This window comes from Haemaphysalis longicornis, unplaced genomic scaffold (assembly GCF_048455015.1).
Source record: "Haemaphysalis longicornis isolate Haplotype H1 unplaced genomic scaffold, Haemaphysalis longicornis Haplotype H1 scaffold_8, whole genome shotgun sequence".
NCBI lineage: Eukaryota > Metazoa > Arthropoda > Arachnida > Ixodida > Ixodidae > Haemaphysalis > Haemaphysalis longicornis.
The window spans coordinates 34,284,034-34,310,980 of record NW_027526445.1 but is presented as its reverse complement, the minus strand read 5'-3'; the positions used below and the strand labels follow the sequence as shown (position 1 = coordinate 34,310,980).

Below are 26,947 nucleotides of genomic sequence, written 5' to 3'. Positions count from 1 at the left end.
ACTATGAGCAATACTGCCATCAGACATACGAATTGCTATCGTTTTCGGGACCTGAGCCTTTTCTTGATGAATTCCTAATGTCCCCTCATATTCAGTTTAGTCTTTTGCTTGATTTCAGAAAAGTTCCAAGCGTAATGCTCAGCAGTTTCAATTGATGTGGGCCAGCTCTGTTATTTCTCTCACTGTCTCTCTTAACCCCACTTGACAGTTGACCACACCTCCATGATACTCTTCGCTAACTTGAAAGATTTGATTTCGAAGCTTAATCTTGATCATGCTAATTTTTGTTCCATTCTGGCACAGTGAAAAGTTAGCGCGGTGGTTTGCGCAGCTTCCTGCTGCTCTGGCGACCAGGTTTATAATATGTGATCTTTTTATCCATTTTCTCTCTACAGTCGCGGCCATTTTGATACCGCTCGTGTTGTCACCGACTACAGCTAGGGCCACTTTTCGCGTTCGATGAAGCATCTATAGCTTTCGCTTTACTAAATCAACACTCACCTTTTGCCATCCTTGGCGTTGATGGACCTAAAGGTATTTACTGTGTACTTCTCCTTTTCGTTGATAGCATTAAGTTCAGTGGAAACACATTTGCTGTCAAATCCATAGAAGGGCTCATCTTCGTATGACCTCATGTACAAATAATACCTTCCTGGCACGGTAATTGCCTGCAAGAAAACGGGTTGAGAAGTAAATTAAGGTTCTTCTGTCTTCATGTGGCGGATTTCAGCCTAAATTTTTATTAGTGTACAGAGGTCTGTGGATCCAAATTGTCATAATGGTGCACTTGCTGGAGACTAAAACTTCAAGTCTAGGCACTTGGCATTTTCTTGCCAATAATAATATGATTAGTCCGTGTTACTCCATCTGCGAGAGTCAGGGTGAATCAAAGAGTGGGAATATCGCGTATTGGTTTAAAATAGTCTTTGTAATTACTGTGTAGGGATGTTAGCCGTCAGCCTTTTAGGACCAAATTGCTTGTTGTGTGGAGTAATGTTTCGGTTGGATAGTCTCTTTCTCAATCTAGTGAATGATGGGGTGATGCAAATATTTATGTGGAGGAGAGGGACGACACGCCTGGGTAAAATATTGTCTTGTAAGCAGCTATAGAATATAATCTACCGTAAAACCCTCGTCCTCAGCGGTATATACAAAAGACTAATAGACACTCATAGCGAACCTCGGCAGCAGCCTATGTTTTAAAAATCCGGGTTTGTTTTATTGGTTGCTGCACATTACGCCGAAGATACGAGCAGAATAGAATTCTGGTCAAGAGCCTTTGTTAACCTTGAGGGCATTCTTGGTACATATATTCGCAGTGAATAATGTTCGATTACATTGACACATCGTGTAAACCTGGTCCCATGGAACGTGGTCACTGTGGCCCGTGAAAAAAAAAACGGGTGTTAGGGCTGACACTTCGTATAAAACAACAGCATGGCGTATTGGAGGGAAACCTCGATTAGAAGACAGCCTAGTTTATATCATAAAAAGCGGTAATGCCCACGACCAATTACCGGTTAACATTACTTCTTAAAAGACTACAGCCAATAGAGGGGAAACGAGTAGAAAACACAGAAAAAGAACTTGATGCAGGGACGAGGTCAGGAAATTTGGGCGAATGTAATGGACTCACAATAGCGACGTCTATGAAAGCGCCATCATCCTTCAGTGGACAAAACAGGGTACGACGATAATGATAATGTTGACGATGATCCCTCAGAAGCGTGAAAACTGAATAAGTTAGCGAAAATATGATTCCCCGCAATCAATCTCGCACTTGCGTACCCTTCCTATGACTTTACGTGGTGATTGATTGAAGAATCATGATTAAGTCCCTGCCGAAAGGTTCAGTTGCCGCAATATGCGAACACACCCGGTGCTGGTACTATATTTACCTTCCATGCATCCTGATATTTTGAAAGTTCAGGCCTGCGCTCAGGGAGTTGTGTGCGACTCAAGGAGATGGTGGTGGTGACTAGTAGAGCCGATAACAATAGGTTGTACATCCTTCGTGAGACAATGTCCATCTTGAGCAGCAAGTCCTAAATAGTATTTCCTGTAAATATAAAATGCATACTTTCTGATGGTAAGGCTCTCCAACATCACAGCACCTGTGAAAGTTACCGGGGAGGGGAGTGGAAGGGTTTCTCAATAGCACAATCATCTGCTCAAGGGCACTGCAGTGCTGTGCTCAAATTATTGTTTCAAAAGTATGTTTCCCTTGTACTTTTTTCGTAATTACCTAATACCTGTAGGGGGCGCACTGTGTTGTCAACAGTACTACAGTAAATGCCTACTAACTAAAATATTTCTCGAATTCTTCCCCCTTCTCGTGACCACGTAACCGGGTTCCAACGAAAGGGTGAGAGTGCTTGCAGGAATGGCATGGAAGGAAAGCAAGCGAATTGCTCACGTAATGGAATGGGTACGGTATAGGCTGACTTTTTACACCAGTTTTAAAGGTCTTCATATTGAACATATCCCGGAGTAGCGCATGGGCAAGTTGACGTTTCAGACAGCATACTTGCAGTAAAAGTTATTTAGCGCGGTATTTGATCACTACAACAAAAAGTCGCATTTGCGTCTTTCTTGGCAAAACCTTCGGGACATAGCTTGGTGTCGAAAGTGATAAGAAGTATTGATAATCAGATTCGCGGGTCCCTTCTACTTTCCATGACTCGGAATGTTCTTCAGAGGGAGGCATTAGATGTTTCTATTGAGAGGTTTTTCACTTGCAGCGCGTCAGCTCCTGGTCATATAGGCGTACCTTTTAACTCAGGAACTGTAAGCAGTGGAGTGCGCGGAGAGAATCGTGAGCACGAGTTGATGAAATATCTTCTTGCCGGCGTAAAACCCCCAGATTTAGGAGGCGGATATGTGACGCAGGGAAAATTACGTACCTCGGCCGCATGTTTCGTTCCCTTTAAATTCGTTATAATGACATATTACGCGATAGACCATCAAGCTGGTTCTATGGTGCGATCTTGGTGAGGAATTTTGCATCTTTTTAAAGTTATCCACGAAACTGAGTTTTACGTTGTATTTGTCGGCAATTCAACAGAGCTAAGTACGACCAGTGTTTTGAAAAGAAGAATCAGAGCTATGGAATTTAACTGCTCACCCACCGCCGGAAGTCATATGAGCGCAGTCTTTTCACTGTGAGAAATAAGCAATTGAATTATGACAAAATTTTAATCCTCAGAATGTATTTAGCATGGAATAATGACGCCCACTGCACGATTCTGGCCTCGCCCTCCATATCGAATGGGGTAAAATTGATTTATCAGACATCTGGACCGAATTGGTGTTCCTGTCTGATCCCGTATACACATGACGTCAACTGCAATGAATTCCGAGTTGTATTTGATTTTATTGCTCCTCTCACGAGCCCAGTCAGTGTTTTGTGGGCGCACGTGTGTGTGCGTGTGTGTGTGTGTGTATGTGTGCTTGTGCGTGTGCGTGTGCGTATGTGTGTGTGCGCCTTTGAGGATCTTGCCTTATTTCCATTTTAAAATTAACGTAGTTAGCTACCTTCGCAATTCAACTATTTCGGGAACGCAGCGCTTTCGTGACCTCGTTCACAAACAGTCGCCGATCACGCAATCACTACCAGCCGCAATGCCACAGTAGGCGCCCCACCACCGAGAAATGGAAAGCGGAGACATAGAATGAGCAGCTCGGCACATCTAAGTAGTCTAGTATGGACATCAGTCATCCGCCATTCTGGGTCACTTTCAAAGGCGTTTGCAACGTATTTTTGGGGGGAATTGCAAAGGTCCTTCCGTTCTCCTTATGGTTGTTAATATTTTTACAATACATTTGATACCCAACGCAGAAAGGACACCTAATTGACTTGGCCGCACTACAATCATCATCAAGCAGGGAGGCGAAAGAGGACGCTGCGACAGTAACGGGTGAGCAGTTTTATCCCCTCTCTATAGCATGGCGCTCCTAGACCAATCGGTTTGAATAACTCACTGTTTCTGTGGGCACCAATTTCTTGAACATCATCACCATCATCTTCATCACGTCATCAACTGGGGTAGGAAGTTAGGCATTTTAACCCGGCTAACTTCGCCAGATTTCATTAAAGGTCATTCTCTCTCTGTATCACTCTCTCTTTCTCTCTCTCTCTTTCTCCCTTTTACGTAATATTGATAGTTTCGAACAGCCTGTAAATACGAACTTCCGCGGATGGCGTGGCCGTTCATGCCTGTAGCAATACAAAGCCAGGGTTTGTTGGATTTGCCTTGGATTTGTTGGATTTCTTGGATTAGCTGAGAAGCTGGCTTACTGATAAGAGGTTCAGTGACATCTGGTTGTTGGAAAAGTAATCATCATCATCATCACCATCACTAGCCTATCTACGCCCACTGCAGGAAAAGGCCTCTCCTATTCATCTCCAATTTCGCCAGTCTTGTGGTAACTGTGACCACTTTATCCCCGCAAACTTCTTGATCTCATCCGCAAATCTAACTTTCTGCCGCCCCCTGCAACGCTTCCCTTCTCTAGATATCCCCTGTGTTACCCTTAATGACCAACGGTTATTTTACCTTCGCATTACATGCCCTGCCCACGCCCATTTCCTCTTCGTAATTTCTTCCTAATATGACCTTAACACGCGTTTCTTCCGTGATCTACTCCGCTCTCTTCTTGCTCATTAGTGTTACACCTGTCCTCTTCCGTTTCATTGCTCGCTGAGTCGTCCTCAATATAGTTTAACCCTCTCAGTGAGCCTCCAAGTTTCTGCCCCATTACCAGTGCGATGCAGCTGTCATACACTTTTTTCTTCAGGGACAATGGTAGGCTGCCATTCATTATCTGAGAATGCCTGCGGAATGCACTCCACCCCAGTCTTATCCTTCTATTTATCTTGGCCTCATGGTTTGGATCCGGGGTAACAACTTGGCCTAAGTAGATATATTCTTTTACCACTTCCACTACCTCGCCCCCCATTCCAAGCTGCCGTGCTGTTCCAAGGTTATTGATCATTACTTTGGTTTTCTGCATATTAATTTTCAGGCCGAGAGTTCTGCTCTGTTTTTCCAGCCCGGTAAGCATGCTTTGCAATTCGTCCCCCGAGTTGCTTACCAAGACAACGTCATCAGAAAATCTGAGGTTACTCAGGTAGTCTCTAGTAATCCTTACGCCCACCTGAACCCAATCCAATGTACTGAATGTCTCTTGGAATCATGCTGTGAATAACATTTGAGAGATTATGTCTCCGTGTCTGACACCCATCCTTATAGGTATTTTAGTGCTCTCCTTATGAAGGATGATGGTAGCTGTGGACCCACTGTAAATATCCTCTAGTATTCTTGCATAAAGCTCCTCTACATCCTCGTTCAGTAATGCCTGAATGACTGCTGAGGTTTCAAACGAGGCATATGCTTTCTCATAAACTATCAAGGCTATATACAGGGTGTCCCAGCTATCATGCACCAAGATTTAAAAAAAGAGAAATTGCGTAACTCGAAGAAAACTTAGTGCATAATGTTTGCAGTACTGTGAAGAAGCGGAGAGTAATTTTTTCGTTAATGAGACTTAAGTAATTAATTGTAATTAATGATCTAACTCAATAAATACTGTCCTAATCACTAAAGTGTCAAAGAGGCACTTGTAGGTAACCACGATGGGCATCTAACTGCGCTATTTTCAGCGACGAACTAATTGCGTACTCATTTATTTTGGCTGATAAAGGAAACCCGCGAAATATGAAAAATACCACGTGACGACGCTTACGCGCGCATTGTAAAGCAGCGTCCCCAAACAAAGCTGATTGAAAGCAACTGCTTCGCGTCTTACCCGCCCGAAGAGACAGCGCATCACCTTGATAATAGCATGCATGGAAGGAGCAGCAGCAGCAAGATTCGCGGGACGCGTGTGCAGATAAGGAACAAACTCGGTCGCAATTTCTTCTTTCTTTCTTTTGTCTTTTTCATTCTGGCTAACTCAGAGGCAGCCTGTTTGAGGGCATTGCTGTACGATGCGCGCGGAGGCGCTGTCACGTGGAATTTTTCATATTTCGCGGGTTTCCTTTATCAGTCAGAATAAATGTGTACGCAATTAGTTCATCGCTGAAAATACCGCAGTTAGATGCCCCTCGTGGTTACCTTCAAGTGCCTCATTGACACTTTAGTGATTAGGAGAGTATTTCTCGAGTTAGATAATTAATTACAATTAGCTAATTAGGTCTCATTAAAGAAAAAATACTGTCCGCTTCTTCACAGTACTGCAAACATTATGCACCTGGTTTCTTTCGAGTTACGCCTTTACTCTTTTTTTAAATCTTGGTGCATGATAGCTGGGACACCCTGTATATAGTGGTTCAGTATACTCCGCGGACTTCTAAATCACCTAATTGATCACGTGAATATGGTCCATTGTGGAATTGCCTTTACTAAACCCGGCTTGTTGTTCAGGATGACTGAAATCTAAGCTGGCAAAAATTCTGTTAGCGATTACCTTGGCAAGTACCTTGTATACGACTGGCAGTAATCTAGTCAGCCTGCAATTTTTCAAGTCCTTCATGTCACCTTTCTTCGGTATTAGGATGAAGTTCGCATTTTACCAATATTCTGGTACGCTCGTGGTTATTAGGCATTATGTGTACAGGTTTGCCAGTTTTACTAGTACAATTTGTCCGCCATCCTTCAAGAGGTATGCTGTTATCTGATCTCCACCTGGTGCTTTGCCCCCTTTCATTTCTTTCCAAGCCTTCTTCACTTCTTCTGTCGTTACTGGTGGGATATCTACCTGCTGTGAACTACTTTCTCATTCGGCTTTTTCCTGGATATCCTGGCTACCGTACAGATCCCTATAGAACTGCTGGGCTACTACGACTGTAGTATCACTATTTTTGACGACATTGCCTAGCTTGTGCATACATCTGATTTTTTCCCATGCCTAAACGCCTCTTACACTGCTTTCAGACTTCTTCAGTTCTTTATAGCATATTCGATCATCTCCTTATTATACTTCCGTATTTCAGGTGTCTTACAATTGGAAAAGTAAGTCACTGCTATTCTCAATTGTGTAGCCGCGGACAAATGGCTAGATTGAGGCCCAGCCGGCCAGAGTCCGTTGAACGTGTATTAGCAGCCCTCGTTTGCCCTTCTCACACTTTTTTATGCAGAAAAAGGAAAACAGGAAAACTTGTCGTCTCCTGACTCTCTTCTTTTAGACTGCATATCGGGACCCAACCTTGGCATGCATGTATCGAGTGCTGCCTGCTCCAGAAGCAACCATAATCCCGCATACCAAAAAGCTACACTATAACCATGGCACGAAGGTTATTCAGATACAAACAGGACTCCCTCACCGGAGATTCATCTTCCCACCCTGGTGTAGTAGTTGGCCGCAACCACCCATGATTAACCAACTCAATTGTCGGCCCTCAGTCCCTAGCATCTCAGTCCCCAGAACAGCGATACAGCAGAGGGAGCTAAGAATCTCTAAAAATCTAAGAAGCCGCCATTATAACTTGACCCTGGGAACGTTCCACGGGCGCACCCAGCTGTCTAGCGAGAAAAGTTAAGCTGTACTAGTAGAGGAGCTGGAGGACATTAACTGGAATATCATTAGATTAAGCGAAGTTAGGACAGGAGAAGACTTCATAGAGCTCACAAGCAGGCATAACCTGTGCTACCGAGGACCCCAAGAGAAGAAAGAACACGCAATGGGTTTTTAATTCACACAGAAATACGAGGAAACGTGGAGGAGTATGTCAGCATTAGCGAGGGAGTCGCCGCTGTGTGGATCAAGCTAAACAATAGATACAGGTTTACAAACATGACAGGCTGATGTGCCAATAACTAGTTATGATGATGAAGCATACCTTCTACGAGGACATCGAATCAGCAATTATCAAGGCAAGAACACAGTTCAGAATTGTTATGGGGGCCTTTAACGTAAGGGTCAGGAAGAGACGAATGGGAGAATGGCTAGTGGGAAGTTTTGGTATAGAGAATCGCAACAGTCGAGGAGACACACTGGTTGGTTATCTTCTTAGAAATAACCAGAGGCTGATGAATGCCTTCTTTTACAAACGAAACAATAGCAAAGAACACGAAAAAGTACCGATGGTACAACAAAAAAACGTAACGGACTTCATTTTAAGTGACAATCCAAGTATTCTGGAAGACGTAAAGGTGCTAAATAAGATTCGGAGCAGTGAACTTGACACGGTTATATGCAAGCTAAGGCTCAATCTCAAAACAGAATGGACGAATTTAAGAAACCCCGCTTCAAGTCAGGCAGGGCCAGATCGGACGAGTTTAAAATAACTTATCAATACAAATTTGGGCTTCCACACGAGCAGAACGAGGTTAGTGCAGGCGGGCCTCATGGCAAACTAACATCGGCAATCAGTGGATCAGCACCAGCAGTGAGAGAAGTAACATGTAGGGAGCAGACTATAAACTAAGTTAGAAAACGAGAACATGTAGGGAACAGACTATAAACTAAGTTTGAAAACGAAGGAATTGATTCCCAAAGGTAAGAACATAAGTGCCAAGTACGGCAGATCCTATTGACCTAGCCGGGCTGTCAAAACTGATTGACAGAAATAAAACAAACGACATTGGTGCATATAAAATGGCAGAATCGAGGAAACGCTTCAAATAGTCGGAAGCCTGAAAGCAACTAAGATAACGCTAGACATCGGCAAAAACCCGATGTACGCAGTCAGACACAAGGAGGGTGACACTGCGCACAACTTGAACGAAATAAGGAAGGTAGCGGAACGATTTCATTCCATGCTGTATGCCAGCGGCGTTAGACCGCGGGAAACTACAGAGAGCAGAAGCTCAGGCTCAACTTGCGATGTCGTACAAGTAACTAAAGAGGAGGTAGGAAAGGCTCTCAAAGGCATGAAAAGAGGAAAAGCGGCAGGTGACCAAGGCGCAACCGTGGATCTTTTGAAGGGGGGTGGAGATATTGTACTGGAAAAGTTTGCTATACTGTGTTCGTAATGCTCGAAAAATGCCAACGTTATCCTGATTCATAAGAAGAAAGGCCCCCGGACCTTAAGAATTGCCTACCCGTCAGCCTACCCTGAGTTGCTTGCAAGCTGTTTACCAAATTTATAATTAGGCGCATAGGTGAAAACCTGGATTTTCAACAACCCAAAGAGCAGCCTGGGTTTAGGAAAGGGTATTCATCCACGGATCACATCCATGTTGTCAATCAAGTGAGAGAAAAATGCTGACAATACACTAAATCTCTTCACTTTTAGAGGGTCGTTACAACTGAATTTTGAGTACGATGACTTTGCTATTTTCTGTATTCATTTAGCGCTGGTGGTTATTTATAAAGGGTGATCTAAGCTAAGTCCACAGTTTCTTTTGAATTAGACGCTTATATCTAAGTGAACACCACCCCTACAGTGAGGTTATGCACCAATGGGGACAGAGAATGAGGAGGTAATTATTGATGTCGCGGGCCAATAAAATTAAAATCTACTAATTAACCATTTACTGGCTGCGGTAAGCAGGCTTGTTTGTATAGAAAAGTTAGACGGAATCGTATTTCTGCGATGTTTTATTTGGCAGAATTCTTCTAGCCCATCCGTACTCCGAGATATCAAACTTCTAAGTTTAGTTCCAGTTCGCAAGATTACGCATGCAAGGCCGCCAGAACCGGCGCACAATTCCTCCCTTTTGTGATGCGCCTGCTGTGCACGGTGTGTAGTTTGACAACGGGGTGGAGGACTGGGCAAAAGTGATAACTTGCACCCTTTCGGTGCCGGCTTGTGCAATCGCAAACGGCAGTGCTCGGAACCGCTCTTGTACCGTGATTTCGCCAGCCGAAAGTGAAAGAAAGGCAGTTATCACTTTTGCCTGCGCATCATCCTCATTATCAAACTAAACATCGCACGTCAGAAACTGGCCGCTTCTCATTCTCTTGCATGCGTAATCTTGTGAACGGCAATTCAACTTTGCATTTCGATATCTCGGAGTACTGATGGGCTAGAAGAACTCTGCCAAATGAAACAGCGTAGAAACACGATTGCGTCTAGCTGTTCAATACAAACATGCCCGCTTGCGGCAGCCACTGAAAAGTTAATTATTCAATTTGAATTATTCGGGCCATCGACATCAGTAACTACCACTCCATATTGTGTCCCCCTGGGCGCATAACCTCACTGTAGAGGAAGTACTCACTTAAATCTAGGCACCTAATTTGAAAAAACGTGTCGACCTAACTTTGATCACCCTGTATATTCCCGAGCTTTTCCGACACCTACAGTCAAGAGAAAAACTCTCATTTGGTGATTCAGTGCTTATTCGGAGTCAAGATGAAACTGGAAGCCAATGAGAACAGAAAATGAAAATGATATGGCGAAGACGAGAATTGGGCATAAGGAGTCCGTGTCACTCAAAACCACTAACGTACAGCACCGCTTACCCGAACAAGTTGAAATTTGTTGTAGCTTATTTTATTATCCATCCCCTACCATAAGAATCGCGTCGAAGACTTTAAGCAATGCCGTCACTTCAAAGAGTGATGTTTATAGGCAGTTCACGGGCGCTTGAGATTCTGTGCAGAAGGGGTGGAACCGTGTATGGAGGTTTTTCATAGGCGCAGGAATGTAAGGAGGCAGCAAAAGAGGTGAAAAACTGTGTGCGGCAAACACACGTTCTATGACCAATGATATTGTTCAAATACTTTACGTAAACTTACATATTTTAGTTTTATTAGTACACAATGGTCAACAACTTGTTTTTCTGATCTGCGGCAAATGAATATTATTTGGGGCCCAGTTTCCCTGTTTCTAGAAGTTGCTGCCTTTTGTTTCCACGCAGGTTATCAAAAAGAATTACTCTATGGCTTTGTTAAAAATGGTCAATTTTCTGGCTTCGTTTCAAACATCGAGTTTAAGGTGGCGACTTTTCTGGAAACTTTCAACATTTTTCTAGTGACTTATTGTTCTGAGGACCTGGCAACCCATCCGGAGAGCCTGCGCCGGATGACACGACGTAGTTGAAGTGCCTGCAATCGCCGCTGACTGCTTTTCGTAATGGCAAGCTCGCCTCTACGCTTCATCGTTCCTGTCGAGGCTTCTAGTATCCCGAATGTAGCATGACCCCAGCCAGCAGCGTTTGAAGAGTGTTTGTGTGGGACGCTATCGACCACAATGGAACTACGCTTTGCTACTGTTTCCTAACCTTGCAAATCTTTACTTCTCTCTATCCTGTCCTAATCTTCCCTCTATATACTGCCATCCCGGGACTGGGTTGTATGCTGGTGAACTCCCAGACCAGTTCAAAATATTCCGAGTCCATTTATTTTCCCCCTCCGTTTAAAAACGAATCACTTTTCTGCCTGACTCGACGGGGCGACGGGGACAGGAGCAGAAGCGAAAGGGGCCGAGCTATTCCCAGCCACCCTCGACCACCAAGGTCTACCCGCCCGCGGCCGAGCGGCTTTGGTCGCCGAACCAACGAGATACCCCCTGAAAGAAGGGGTCGTTACGTTGGCTTCGATAATAAACCCCATTGATAATTTTCGCTCATTGACCTTGGCGATAGAGGCGTTGTGCTGCTGAGCACGAGGTTGCGGGTTCGATTCCCGGCTGCGGCGGCCGCTTTTCCGATGGAGGCGAAAAGCAAAAACGCCCGTGTGTACGACATTTCGGCGCACGTTAAAGATCCCCAGGTGGTCGAAATTAATCCGGAGCTCTCCACTACGGCGCGCCTCATCGCCTGCGTTGCGTCGGCGCGTTAAACCACACAATCAATCAATCGACCTTGGCGATAGGAATTGGCCTACCCCTCATTTTCGCGCCATAGCTATGGAAGCCGCGCGTGAAGCATTATCCAGGTGTGACACACCCCAGAAAAGGGACTCAAATGAACCACTTTTTCTGGGTACGAACTCGTACACGTAAAGCACATCCTACAGCCACAAAAAGCATGCAGTACTCAGACTAAAAATACGGGTGGGGCTGAGCCGAAGAGTTATATAGCGTCACCTGCTTCAGTGACAATACCTCACATATTGTTCACAATCTAATTGGGTGTATTCAAACAACTATTAACTCCATTCTCACTTATTAGGGCAGGCTTTGTCAGAGGGATATCGGGTATCTTCAAAAATGTGTATTAGAGGGCTTCATCAAACGCCACTTCTACAGAGTGCCTTTACAAAGTAATTCCAGATCCGGATGTGGCATGGTGCCTCCGAACTGCAGCTATAGCAAAAAGTGTTATTTATAAGGTGAATAGACAATCGTCAAGATAATATAACTCTATAATAAAGTCAGATTAGTCGAACCCGCTTTGAAACAGCAGTAAGGAGGTGATTTCAGCGCTAGTACTCCACGTCATCAGAGCGTTGGAATCACTTTTGAGGGGGTTCAGCTTTTTCAGTCCTCCACTGTAGGTTATGCACGGGATGAATATTTCTGGGCAGAGGGGTTGTGTATATACGTGCTCTAATGACGTTGTCTACGGGGATGCGGCCGAGTACCGTGGACACAACGCCACGGCCGTGGCAGTGGTCGATCGGCAGGGCCATTGCATAGCCTCCGCAACGATGCTCACGGACACTCCAGGGATAGGAGAAGAGGTAGCCATTGAACTGGCGCTGTCTTCTACAAAAGTGAAATTCATAATTAGCGATTCCATATCTGCGATCATAAACTTCGCAAAGGGAAGGATCTCACCCGATGCCCAAGGAATACTTAGAGAATTCAAAGAATTAATACTCCAAGGGGTCAGAATTATATGAGCACCGGCACACTCGTGGCAGCTCGAGGTCTCAGCTTCCGAGACTGCCCATAATCACCTGATGCATCGTTCCGCACGGGGGGTAGGGACCGCATTGTGGCCTATAGAAAGATAATCAATCATTACAGATTAGGGAGGACCAGATATTCCTCAGCTCATCGCACATGGGGAAGTGGCAGTCAGTAGCATGGAGTGACGTCCTACATTTTTCTGAACCCGGTGACGTACAGTCGTTATTACCCCGTACTATACGAAAATAAGTGTAAATTAGGTTCAGCAAGGGCCGACCTCGAGCACATTTTGTGAGCCTGCCCCCTTAAAGTAAACACTACACCTCAAGCACTAGACATCGCTTCTTCAGAGCATTGGGAGACCATGCTGCTCAGTTCAGACCCGGACGTTCAACTCCGGGCCGTCCAGATGGCCGAAGCCGCCGCCAGGGCACAAGGACTAGTGGCCGCCGTCTGAGGGGGAAAGAATTAAGGGGACTCCCATACCACTTTTTCCCTTACCCCGTCTCGGGTACAATAAAGTTAGGCTCTCTCTCTTTCGGCGTTAATAGTCAAACGAGGAAAAACACGAATAAAAGAGTGAGGGAGCGTGAAATTTTTTAGGTGCGGAGCACGTTACGACCCCGCAATGTCTGTTCGCGTCCATGCGCATAGCATTTACATTCTCAAACAATTACACAGGCACCGGCAGGATTCGAGCATGTGTCTGGTAGACTATACAGAGTTAGTGTCAGTCGTCTTACCCATTGGGCTACGCCCGTGAGTTAGTACCCGCGAGTGAAACGGCTCACTCCCCCACCTGTAACGGTGTGGAGTACATTAGGACCTCCCAATTTCGGTCCGCGCACATCCGTCCGCACACCACCGTCAAGCGAAAATCAAGCGAAATTACATTTGAGCCGTGAGTTGCAGTTTTACTTAGGGAATAATCAAGGTGCAACTCACGGCTCAAATCGAATGACGGTCGGGGCGCAACTTGGATGTCATTTCGAGTCCCCGTACTCTGAACCCTCGCCACCATCCACGGTGCGGAGATGCTGCCATTTTTTCTTCCGTTCGTACAATAAGGTTAATGCTCAAAATTGAAACTACAAGCGCATTATGCAGATATTTCAGTTGCGTCTTATCCAAGTTCTGTTTCGACATTGTGCGCAGAAATGATTGCACGCTAACCATTATGGTCTGCCGCAGCTGCCATCTGCGCTGTTTCAGAGTTTCTTGTCTTTGAGCGTGCTGCTTTCCCACCGGGCTGTTTCTACCGTGCGCTTTTATGCCGAGGTGTGGTTTTTTGCTGTGTGCTTTTTTGTTACATGCGATTTTGTTTCTGTGATTTTTTGGTACTGCTTTAACGATATGCTGTTTTAAATGCAGAGCATTTCTTTAACTCACGATGTCACCCGTTCTTGGCGTCCGTAGTTGTCCGCATCGCTCGCCTCGACATGCCCGGCTCAGACGTTCGCTATCGGCACGATCAACATTCGATAGCGCGCCCAGGCACGTTTCAAGGACACTCTCTCCCCTCTCTCGGACTCAACGTGCACCGAGGCTGCCAATTTTACTGCTGACGAACGCTCTCTCGTCAGGAGTTGCCACAAGTGCAACAACATTAACGTAACGCAAGCTACTTAACGTCGTGCGCCCCCGGAAATGCTCTGCATTTGATCGTGCCCCTCGCGAGGGGGATGGTTCACTGCGTCGCCATGCGAACAGTTTGCCACGCTTTAGTTTCAGTTCCGTATCTCCCCGCCGCGGCCGTGGAGAGAAGGCGGCCGGCCGCGACTCTCGCCACCGCGGCGCTGCGGTTGCGAGTTGCGCTAGGCAAGCGAGCGTCGTCTGCTAGCGGGGAGCGGAAGGCGTTCCGCTCGGCATCTCCGGTCTTCGCCATTTCTGGCTGCGCACTGCAAAAGAAATAACTTTTTTGTACTTTGTGAATGACTTTGACCCTATGCTTCCACCTACCAAAGAGCGGTAGCCATCATGGACATTTGCGGGTATCTTAGAACGGCTATGAAAATGGCGGTAGGCCGAAAAATACGCACGGTGCAATTTCGCTAGCGGGACAGGCCAAATGGGCGGCATATCGAAAGGCTCTTTCCGGCGCAAGATAGATGACCACAAAAAGAAAATATTACATTGTAATCACAACAAAATATTCTCAAGTTGCATTGTCAGTTATTATGATATCTATTAAATCCAACCAGTCAGACAGTCATTTACCCACATTTCTAATCAATCTTCGAATCAATCTCATTGTTCAACCCACTACTAAATGTATGGGTGTTTCAGCTAACTTCAGCCGGAGTGTAAACATATACCGATACACTCTGAGACGACGCGACCAAAAGGCATGTTCCTGTATTTTATATGTATTGTACCGCACTATTTTTCTCACCTGGACTAATCAGATAATCAGTCACGATTCATTAGCCAACTTCCGAAGCAACTTAGCTGGGCCAAAAAAAATCAAATTTGAAAGGTATTTTCAGGGTGGTTTGCAAAATGACGGAAAAAACAGTTTCAGTTTTTCTATTTATTTACGGTGCTGTTTTGTCGTAGCTGCTTTTTCGCGGGGACCCACTGTCTAGCGAACTGTCATTTTTGCAGTCGGTTCTGCCCCGTAGGTTGCTGCTTATCGAACTGCATATCGCTAGTCGCTCGGGATATGGGCTATTTCTCTAGAGACAGAGCCAGGCTACCCAGAGCGAAGAGCGATGGGCAGTTATTTTCAAGTGTAATTCATGGGCAACAAGTCTTATTCTTCTAATGTTGCTACCTGCTCCGAAATTACAATACCGCGCTAGAATTATTATTTTTAATTCACGCAAAGATTGAATAACACCGCAACGCAAACTGCCAACCAATTTCACTATTCTTCTGTGACCAATAAAACAGCATCGAATCGAATCGAGTCGAATGGAATCGAATCGAACGGCGAACAAGTTCCCACTCCAGGTGGAGTGGGTCTAGAACTGAGGGACGTATTATGTCATTGAAATAATTCCGCTACAAAAACCTTCTTTGCGTACTTAAAGGGACACTGAAGTGAATTTGTCAAGCTCCCGGTTTTACTTGCACTGCGTAGACTGCCTCAAATTACCACACTTTTGATCGTTTATCCGGTTGATAAGTCGGTAATTATTTTATAAAGTGGGAAAAAAAACTACCATGCGTGGTTTGTGGCGGCCGCACCAACGCGGTCTGTGGCGGCCGCTGTCACGTGGGGAGGAGGTGGCACCATGATTGGGCGATGTCCAAGGTTAGCATTCAAACAAGTTTCGGTTATGTAAAACAACATGCTTGACATCCGACGGCGGCGTTGTATGGGCATTCTCGATATCTCAGTAATCGTCGTACCGTGCTTCTTTTTTTTTTTTTTTTATTGCGGAAGTTTGCTAATCAGCATAAGGGTAAACTAAATGTATAGATACACGCCGGATTCCCGAAGGAATCGGAGCAGGGGGCCATGATGTGGTCCTTGTACCCACGCCATGAAGTCTGGCGGACGTCCGGGGCGCGGGCCGCAGGTGGCGATGTGCACAGCGCGTAGGCTTCGCAGAGCAGGGCAACTCCACACCAGGTGCTCTGCTGTAGCCTGGTCAACTGGAGCGGGGCAAAAGGGGCAGGTGGAGTTGAACGGGGCATGGTATTGAGGAGGCCAGGACCTCGTCACAGCTGGCGTGAGGGCGACTCCCAGGCGAAGACGTCTGAGCAGGACCTCATCTTGGCGAGACAACCCGCCAGGGAGATCTGTACCGCGCGGGGGTATGAGAGCGCGCGCGGTGCGCCGTAGACGTTCTTTTGCACTGGCAAGGCAAACACCGTTTGACGAAGGCGCAAGGGGAGCTGGATATTGCACACGCACGGGGTGTGTTCCGGCATCTGCAGCCTGCATTGCGGGGTGGCTATTCCGTTGGCGCCATGACACGCGCACACGACACGGATAAGTGTCCATTATGTCCTGGATTTCTAGAAGAAGTTCGTTGGACGTGAGAGTTTTACGGAGCTCTCGAACAGCTGCCGACGAATCAGTGTAAATTGTACACTGTGGTGAAGCATGGTTGATTAGCAACGATGTGTGTAGCAGAGCATCCCGCACTGCAAGGAGTTCTGCCTGCGTTGACGGCCACTTCTCCGTTGTTATGTAAGTGCAGGTCACTGGATCGGGAGCCACAGTCGGGCAGAGTAGAGCCGTATGAAGTAAGGTATCGGAAGCACTGGCGTCGACAAACATCAGCGTAGACGAGGGGCTACCAATCTCCATAGAAGGCGGAATCGGAGCACCAACTGTCCGGGGATGAATACGGGCAACAGGTCGTGTATCCGTTAATTGGTGGAACTTCCATGGGGGCCGTATATTGGTGTTTGATAGTGGTGGGGCTGGTGAACCGGTCATGTACGCTGCAAGAGCGGCGGAATCAGGGTCAAGGGCTTGTTTTTGGAGGCGGGCTTGTCGACGCTGATGCACTAGCTCATCAAACGTGTTGAGCTGCGCTTCCTGTTGCAGAATAGGGACGGGGGTAAGGGCTGGAAGACCAGTTATAGCTCGCATAGCCGAATTGTTTATTGATTCAAGTAGTGCCCAGTCTGATTTTGTAAGAAAGTGGAATTGCGCTTGATAAACTATGCGAGGCTGAAGAATGGCTCGGACAAGCATGCGGGCCATCTTGGAGGCCGCACCGCCGGCTTTTTGAGACATGCGACGAAAGAGATGCAGCGATTGTGAAGCTTGATGCTTCTGCAACGTTGTCGGCTATAATAAGCCTAAGATAAACCTCCCAGGACGGCTTGGAATTGTAGCAATCACTAGCCGAGGCCTACGCAGTGGATGAACGCCCTCCGCGTCACCGCAGACGTTTAAATATCATGCGCTTTTCCCGCATATTCGGAACTTGCCTCTCTCATGCCTGTATCGTAAAAAGCGTGCTCGCACCAGGCCAAAGGTGTGCTGATTCTGGACTGTGCCCACTGCCCGCAAGCAGTCGGTGCTTGTGGCAACAGCGAGAGCTCGCTAGCGCGTCAGTGTATGTCTGCGCGCGTTCTGCGAACTCGCTCGTGGAGCAGTGAACGTTACCACCCAAGAAATGGCGAACTCAGGTTAGAAAACATCGGCCGCAAACGAAAACATCAACTTACAAAAAAATCATGCACCTTCGGGGATTCGAACTTGTGACTGGCGACTTGCAAATTAACAAACCCAGCGCTTCAAACCACTCGGCCACGGGCCAACACGCTCAAGGTTGAATATATAAGGTATATAATGTACAACCAGTTTACACTTTTATTTACTTTTAGCCTTTCATGTACTTTAGGTGACTATTTGTTGTATAGCGCTCGTGCAGTAAACGTCCCGCAAACTTCCACAATTTCTCAATTCTAGCAATTCCATTTATCAGATGGAAAAGCGTTCGCAGATGTGTGGTCGGGCTGCTGACCGCTGTGCTTGTTCACCCAGCGCAAAAAAGTGCTTCCGGCTGTCTAGTTTTGCGCTTACGGTAAAAGTTTGAGTTGATTTTATTTCCCTAGTACCTATATTGACTTCGGTGACTCTTCTCCCGCCTTCAAGTGGCATTAGATTTTCCTACTATCATAAAGACATCGAAGCGTCGCATGTGCACTTGTGCAGCGCTTGCGTGGAACGACCCGGACTCGGAGTTTGATACAGTGTACAAACTAACAAAGTAACGAAAGGCATATTCTTCCATTCACAAACGTGTTGTGGCTTAATTTCAACTGAGCGAGCGAATTGCGATGACCCGTCGGCGGCCGGTGGACTAAACGCTGGGCCGACTGACTAGGTCGGAAGGGCGGCGAGCCGTGCAGTAGCGCAGCCAATTGTCTGCACGTACCCTCCGGACGTCACACGAAAACGCCACAGAATATGGGCGAGGGGGGTGAGAGGAGGTCAGCATTTTTGAATTGACTTTTCTACTAAAGCAATTCGCGTAAACGTGCTCCGAGTGGTCGAAACATGGCCTATGGACTTCGGACTACAATTTTCGTTAGTAATCCCGCAATATTTACAAATCACTTCAGTGTCCCTTTAAATACACAAATCTCGATCAGACCTTGAAAATAGCTAAAGCATATGTGTACGTCATTTTGCTTATAACCATTACCGTCACCGCATTCATCAGGCGTTGCAAGCCAGGCAGCTTAGTTCAACTGACATCACCAGCTTCATTACAGATCATTCTCTCTCTCTCTCTCTCTCTCTCTCTCTCTCTCTCTCTCTCTCTCTCTCTCTCTCTCTCTCTCTCTCTCTCTCTCTCTCTTTCTCTCATAAAATTAGCGGCAGTACGGGAATTGTCGTTACTAACTCAGCCTTCAAATATTGCAGGCAGAAAAAGCTTTGCTAGGTACGCCAAAGGTGGCGCAATTTTTTAAAGAAGCAGTAATCCGCTGTAACCCCATATAAAACCCCACATAAATGCCTGGAACAAATCATCCGGTTCATTTTCTAACGTAGCGCAAGTATGCTTCCGTTATCTTCTTCCAAACCCAATCTGGACTTCGCACATTATGGTCACTTCGCAAGCTGCACCGCCGAAGCTACTCGTTAAAGATTTTAATAACAATTCTAGTTTTGTGGGTTTAACGCACCGAAGTTACATCTGGGCTACGATCCGCGCTGTATTAGAGGGCTCTGGATTAATTTTGACCAATTGGGGATTTTTAACGTGCAAAGAAATATTAACCTACGGACCTTGTTGTCTTTGGACTCCGTTTAAAACGCAGCCACTGCGGCTGGGGTCAAACCCGCATCCTTGGACTCAGCAGCAAAACAGCATCACAAAGCTCAGCCACTGAGCCATCGCTGGGGGTTGTTAAACTCCTGAATTTTCTCGGTGTAACCGATTTTGCTTTTTTCATGCAGTTTGTTCACCGCATCAAACACGTAGCACGCATGGTAAGAGTGTCAAATGGGCGGCCGTAAAATAATCTTTTTACGCTTCCTTTTTTCAAGCACTAAATCTGATTTGAGTGCGCAGTAACACACCTACACCAGAAGTGAAGTCTAAGAACGCTTGAAATCGGATATCGCTGCCTGTTTGTAATATATACAACTGATTTCCTTTGAGGACGCTTGCCGATGTTATCGCATTCCACCTTGCAGACATTTCGCGTTTGTGGCGATAAATACAGTCGTGTTTTTCCTTCCGACATTGCACTTGTGTATGTGACCAGTATGTGACCACGAAGACATGTACAGGATCACGTAAACGTATTGCTTTTTTCCTCTTCCGTCATCTTTCCCGTTTTTTTCCTTTGTTTTCTTGGAATATTTGTACCCCTTGATTTCTAGAGAGCGATTTGCCCGGTGGACTACATCGCTGGGTGTATAAAACTTCCCCTATGTTCCTCTGGTCACCAAAAAGCGGCTTTCAGCATGTAATCAATAAATCAAACGTTATCAAATCAAGCAAAGTTGCGTTTAGGGGCGTGGGGACAAGAACTAGTGGAGACAGGCTCCCAGCTCAGGCTCCTACGACAACGAAGGGCCCGGTTACGGTGATCTTTTTATCCTTACGATCTCATCCAAGTGGCTCCGCTGTATTACGAACAGTCGCCTGTCCGGCAACTTCCTGGTTCTCGTATGCTACGTGCGGCAGCAAAAATTAGAAACACCGAATCGGTGGCTGTGCATGTAAAATACGTATCAGGAACTCATAAATGAACATACAAATGGAAGACAACAGTCCAGAATACCAAAACAGGCATACGAGAAGCAGTGCGGCTCTTCTATCTGTAAAAATCTAAATTTGGAAATACTACTAAGAAATAAACGGTCAGTAGGCACTCCAGGGAATATCTAGAACCACAACCACAGGACAACGCGTACGAAGACCCCTCGAAGAGCCCAGTCAATCTATAAGCCCGACACTAGACGCTCACCACCCGACGTTATACCTACTGTCTGAAAATTTTCACTTGCTGCTGGAATTAATTTTACGGGACACCATGCAGCATTCATACAATGCTGCTTTTCGGTGCACATAACCAAGCAAAAAACTTTACCATTTGCGTACGTGTCACCCTAACTACGGCCACCATCGGTCACCTATTAAAACATCCTGCCGCACTCAGTTCTTCTAAGCGCAGGGTGTTAAGCCAAAATATTAGTTTAGCGGATTCGGTTCCTTTATTGGGGATTTCTTCAATAGGCTGTAATAATACCTGGGACGTTGAACTTTTTCCCCCTCCACCAAGTCAGAGATGATGTCCTTCCTATTCGAGCAAATTCAGCCGTTGAGGTTCGTTCGCATGGCTGTGGGCAAACATTGTTCGCGTTCCGAAGGATGCCTCAAAATCTGAGAAAAACACAGATATATTTATTGTTTTATTTGACGCCAATCGGAAATCCCTCTACTTTGTCGTGCCCCTCAATTCCTCTCGTGCCAGTAGGTAACCCACCGGGTTTACGCAGGGCTGAATAAATGTTGTTTCTCTCTCTCTCTCTCTCTCTATTTGTGAGATCTTAAACATTCGCGAACTTTATGGCTGTAAGGAAAGCCTAAATGTTACAATAAAATTACGCTGCTATAACGAATCATTCAACAATGATGAGAACTCAGCCCACCAGAAACTTTGCTATATGCAAGAGACGCGGCGCTGGTTTGATCACCAAGCATATTCCCCAGTCACCAGTGAAGGCGCTGGCTTACGCGTGTACTCTCCGCGGCTTTTTGGTAGCCCCAAGGCAACGTAATAAAGGAACGTAGTTTGTTGGCCGCTCAGGCTCCTCCGTAACGCTTTCCTCAAGGTCGGATTCCCGTAATGTCTAACGGGTGCCAGCTCACGCGACAACCCCCTCTCAGGTCATGGTACATTTTTACTTACGACATATGCTTGCTTTAAAGTCGTCTGCGTGTCTTCGCCTTTTTTGTGGTTGCTCTTTCGGTTTTCCCTTTCCCGTGAAAGAACAAAAATAGTTTAACGAGCACATCAGGAACCACGTTTCCCTGAAGCAACACTTCTTGATGAATTGATGAAAATCAGTGGGGAAGCCCCGTGAACGCCAGTTGTCGATGTCTGACAAGCAGTAGGCCTCCATGACTGTTCATTTCTCACCAAGCTCCCAACTTGCGGCGCAGAGATTTGCGAAACGTTTTTGCATTGACTAAGTTCAGGACGCGCAATAAAGGGTCCCACAGTTTTCACCACGTAATTTGGAAATTTCGCCCGTACACTAAGGCTGACTGCCCCCTTGTGGCCTTAACATGTACACTCCCTACAGCCTGTTCCTCCCCCGTTCACCCCAAAACAATGCGTACAAAACGTCGGCAAACTTGAACTAGACTCCTCTCGTGATACACGTCATTTATTCTGACATGAACGCACCAATAAGGGAAGCAGCTTTTTCGTACTGGAACTATACTTTTGTAACTCCCCCAACTTCGCTACATCATCGCAGTTGTGTCTATTGTAAAAACAGAGTCATCGTTCTATTCTAAAATTTGCTGCTTCAGAATGACCGCAGGGTGGTCATAGGAGAAATATCAAAAACAAAGTTATCAGCCTGTTTTGGATATATGCTAGCATTGAAGTGGGTGATCAAAAGCAACCAGATGCCAAAAGGGTGTGGCATTTGTTTTTCGTATGATCTCCGTTATTGTTTGCAGTTGAGTTAAAAGTGGCATGATTGCTTGATGGATATGGCGGTATCTTCTTAACTCTACTTGGTATTTTCGCTTGGCGGCTCCAGTAATCCTTTACCCACACGTCGCCTATATCAAGCCCAAACATTTCTCAATATTTTAACTAGGTGCCCAATTCGGTTTTTTAGCAACAGTGAGTAAACATCTCACACGCTTAAAGGAGCCATGAAGACAAAACAAAAATTTGTTTTATTCGAAAGATTAGGCGTTTCATAGTACCTATAAGCGCTTTCCCGGAAACAAACGATGCTTTATTCATTGAGAAATAAGGCAACTTAGGCCAGATTTTTAAATCTCCGTCGACATACCAGGTATCTGTTTCATGTACCGGTTCATATGACGCCATTGTTCACGTCACGAAATGTACAACTTAGGCCAGATTTTTAAATCTCCCGCTAAGTTGTACATTTCGTGACGTGAACAATGGCGTCATATGAACCGGTACATGAAACAGATACCTGGTATGTCGACTCCATAGAAGCGCCCAGACGCGGGAATATACAGGAACGGGAACTCGTGCCAAAACTGAGACGGCAGCCATTCTAAAAATGCTAATAAAACCTAGTACACCCGCAGCACTAGTCATGGAATCGCCTGATCCGGGCAACAAAGCCCTCGCCGAGGAGCTCGGGCTTGCATTTAACATTCTCACACCACTTGAACGCTCAATACATGAATGGACCGGAAAGCGACCATTCCGCGTTACTCACAACAGACAAATGCCCAGCCGACGGTACCACTGCCTCGTCACCCCGTCGTGACGGACGAATACGTATGCAAGGTAGCAAATTGGGCGAGTTGGATAGCATTCATGGAGTTCATCGCGAACAGCAACACACAAAGAAGAGAATTGTGTGCCTGTGTCATCAATCCTCTTCTTTTTGTGTTGTTTCCGTTCGCGATGACCACCATGAATACATACGCGTATGAGTATACGTATGCGTATAGGGCACATACATATACGTATGTGCCGTATTTTTATTGCGGTTTATAGAGAGTTTACCATATCCTTACCGTGTTTACGTCACCGTTTACCGTATTTGCGGGAGTCGACTGCGCAGCGCGAGAGTTACCTAGAACGGTAACCTACCGACACAGGCTTCACCGTCGCCAGCGGCTTCTGGTAACAGGGTTAACGGCAACGCAAACACGGTAACGATATGCTAAAACTGCCTATTAATAGTTCAAATTTAGTAGCAGTATCGGTTATGCCAGTTGGCCGTTTTCGTGTATGGAAATCCGTTCGCGCGATCTCTCTGCTCCGACCAAAAAGATACGAGCGTCAATGCCCGGTGTGTACGGTATTTTTTTTCCAAGCTCAGAGTGCTTTGACGGTGATTTGACCAAGTCGGCGACGAGCTGCGGCGTGTCCCAGGAGTGAGCTAACGTAAGGGTCCGTGCAGTAATCACTTCGTCAGAAATGAAGCGAGCACACTCGTACTTTCTTTAGCTCCCTTTCTCCTCCGTTTGCGAAGTTCACAAAACGTAGCCACTTGCTTCATTGAGGTTCGTTGTCGGGCAGCGCATGAAAGGAGATGAGTGTTTGTAAACTGAAAACCAGCTGGTAACGACAGCAACAAGCCAACACGACCACCATTCCGCAACTGCGATGAAAGGCACTATCTCGTCGCTGCTTGCTGTTCTTTACTCCCCTCGTTTCTATTTTTACCTTTGCTGGTTGGCGATATGATGTCAACTTCCTGTCAAGAGATTAAGATACCAAGTAAGGTCGCGGTTGTGCCCCAAAGAGCCTCGAACCCGAAAATTAGTCTACGCAACGGCGACATGTCCAGCTCGGCGAGCGGTAGTCTCGTACGCATTGGCGTACACGTTTCCGTGTTCGTTCGGAACTTCAACAGTTTACTCCAGCGTTCTTAGTGTCACAAAAGGAACGTTCTGTATGTTTCACGGGCATGTAGCTCACTATGCAAACTGGTAAGCCGTGCCTAACTTGCGTTGGCCTTTGCCGGCCCCCACCAATCGCTGAGCATTCTGGTATGACATCATAGGTCCTGTTGCTGGAAATGAGCTAGTTGGACGCATGGTAATTCCCTGTTTTCCTAATTATGTAGCTTATTTGAGCGAAGTTTGCGTTAACAGTTGTGTCAGTATAGTCGAAAGTTTAACGAAAACTCGTATGACGAGGAAATAACATTTCCGGGAACAAATTGACACTCGCCAAAAAGTAAAAACAATAGGTAAAAAAATGACCTTTCGGGGTCCGTACGGGTCCCTTGTTCACAATGAAACGAAAAGCGGCTCGGCCGTAATAATACATGCGTAGAACGTTGCAACAACCCCGAACGCTCTTAATCGGACACGCCGGCCTACGACATACGCAGGCGCTTTGCAACGTTCCACGCATGTATAACTACGGCCGAGCCGCTTTTAGTTTCATTGTGAACAAGGGACCCGTACGGGCCCCGAAACGTCATTGTTTTTACCTATTGTTTTTACTTTTTGGCGAGTGTCAGTTTGTTCCCGGAAATTGTGTCAGTATGGTTCTAGTGAGGCAATGTTTCGAATGAACCAAACTTGTGTCTTCTCTTCATGGCTCCTTTAAGCTACCTCATTAAGTAAAGCTTAAGTACGTACTCGTTAACTTTCCCTAAGAGCGCAATAACTTCAATCACTTGAAACATTACCTATAGAACACCCCTTGCGTTTCTTCTTTTCCATCTAAATTACAATTTAATGCAGCGAAATATTTCTCGGAGGAGACAAGGAAACGTGCGTCCAAAGCTTTGAAGTGCTTCGAGTTGCACTTTTTACACAACTCGTAATTACTCCATGCACATAACCGTGCATATCCCCCACAACGTGCCCCACTTTCCCTGAAAATTGGGACTGTTCGCAACACTGCGTTTTTATAGTACAGTGTGCGAACATTTAGCCCCTTTTCATGCAGCGTCTCAATAGGACAAAAACACGTGTTTAGTTGTTTTCCCTAAACATACTAGTTAACATTACAAATATGCAATTTTTACCCACATTGCCCATACCAGCCCCGAATTCCATTCAAATATAAACCCGGTGTATCATTTCCTTTCTCAAAGACACCGTAAAACGCAACTATGACGCTATTTAGCGCTAGATTTCGTATTTATTTCCTAATATACGTAGTAAATCCAATATACATAATTAAATCATGTACTGGTAATTTTTTTGCGAATCGCGAATAACGCACTCCGATGTCCTGTAAAACCTGAACTCGCTGTCTTATTTAATTTTTCAAAATGCAAGCAAGCAATCTACGGGCTGCTATGACGCTCTCCGGAAGGCGTATACACATATGTAGTAAGTTTTTACAAAGAGCCCAAACAAAAATTTCATAATAAACTTTCCCTTTGCTAGTCGCCTATTTTCTCGTAATGTAAGGTCGGTACAACATTTCTTTCGATCAAGGCACCACAAAGCACTCCTATAACGCTTCAGAGCGCTTCCAGTCGCCCTACCAGCTTCACGGCAGTAAAGCGCGTTTACTACAAATTGTTTTTGTTTTGGTAGCACGAAAGAAGCATCCTGGCTTATTGTAGCTGTCAATGGTTCGTACGGAGCTCTCTAAAGATGTAAAATTACACCACGCTATGTAGAAGGTTTCCTTCTGGAAACACAAATTCCAACTTTGCAAAAGATGGCTTACAAACTACTGCCCGAACTGACATCTATTTTGCAAAAAATTTGATTTTTTGTAGTTGTGTGAGAGGCTTTAAATTTGGTACAATATACACAATCTAGTGGGTATGGAAATTCAGACCACCTCTCGCCAGCCACCCGCCAAGCAATTGTTTTCATTGTCCAGTCTTCTCAGCCATCATAGAACAAATCCGAACCAAAATGAATGCATCAAAGGTCCTCGTGAATCTCTACTTGTTTCTTGTAACTGCATAAAAATGATCTCTTGTCCTAGCAAATCGCGAACATGAGCACTGAGTTTGTCAGAATTTCGGGAGACAAGTAAAGGATGTTCGGTCGCTTTTCGGTGCCCCAAATAATGAAAACAGGATAAGCACGAGCTGGTGTTGAAAACCGCTCATTCAATTGCACAGTGCCCGCTTCCTTTTCTTCATATTTTTGAGAATATCACACAGCATTATTTCCCTCTGCATCCAGTGTTTTATTAAGAGCGCTTACCTGGTGGTTTCGATTTTCTCAGCCTCAAAGCGGACACCGCCTATTCTCAGCTTCGCTTCCCGACGTCTGCGAGGTCTCTGCTACGAATCCTGCATCTGAAGTGACGCCCCCCCTTGCCGCCACAGAACAAAGCTGAACCGGTCTCGCCGATGTCTTCACTCAGAAGTCCTTGAAGCTACCGCCGCAACATCACGGTAATAACACCAAGCTTGGCTAGCGGCGGGCCAACCCGGAATCAGTGAACCCACTTGCCAACAAGCCAGATATACATCAGTACACGTGTCAGGCGCTGTCTTCTTTCCACTGTACGGGCGAGGTATTTTCGTTTCTTCTAAATTTCTCGCAATATCAGCAGGAAGTTCCTTTACCCGAATCTAACCGATGCCCACGTCGTACCGCACAGGCGTGAGGT

General features: G+C 45.8%; 1 protein-coding gene across 2 annotated transcripts in view; it reads right to left on the bottom strand.

Annotated features, from left to right (window-relative positions):
* The window catches only part of LOC144149182 (male-specific histamine-binding salivary protein-like), a 32,720-nt gene extending 6,042 nt beyond the window's left edge, over window positions 1–26,678 (bottom strand). Inside the window, exons 1-4 of one of the 2 annotated variants that reach the window (XM_077680711.1) lie at window positions 26,536–26,674; window positions 20,921–21,054; window positions 1,899–2,059; window positions 502–668 (exon numbers count right to left, since the gene is read on the bottom strand). In XM_077680711.1, coding sequence (XP_077536837.1) covers window positions 502–668; window positions 1,899–2,030 — 299 coding nt within the window. In that variant the 5' untranslated portion in view covers window positions 2,031–2,059; window positions 20,921–21,054; window positions 26,536–26,674. Of the gene's footprint in view, window positions 1–501; window positions 669–1,898; window positions 2,060–20,920; window positions 21,055–26,535 lie in introns of both variants that reach the window. The other variant, XM_077680710.1, reaches the window with a different exon arrangement.
* Between the last annotated feature and the right edge of the window lie 269 nt (window positions 26,679–26,947).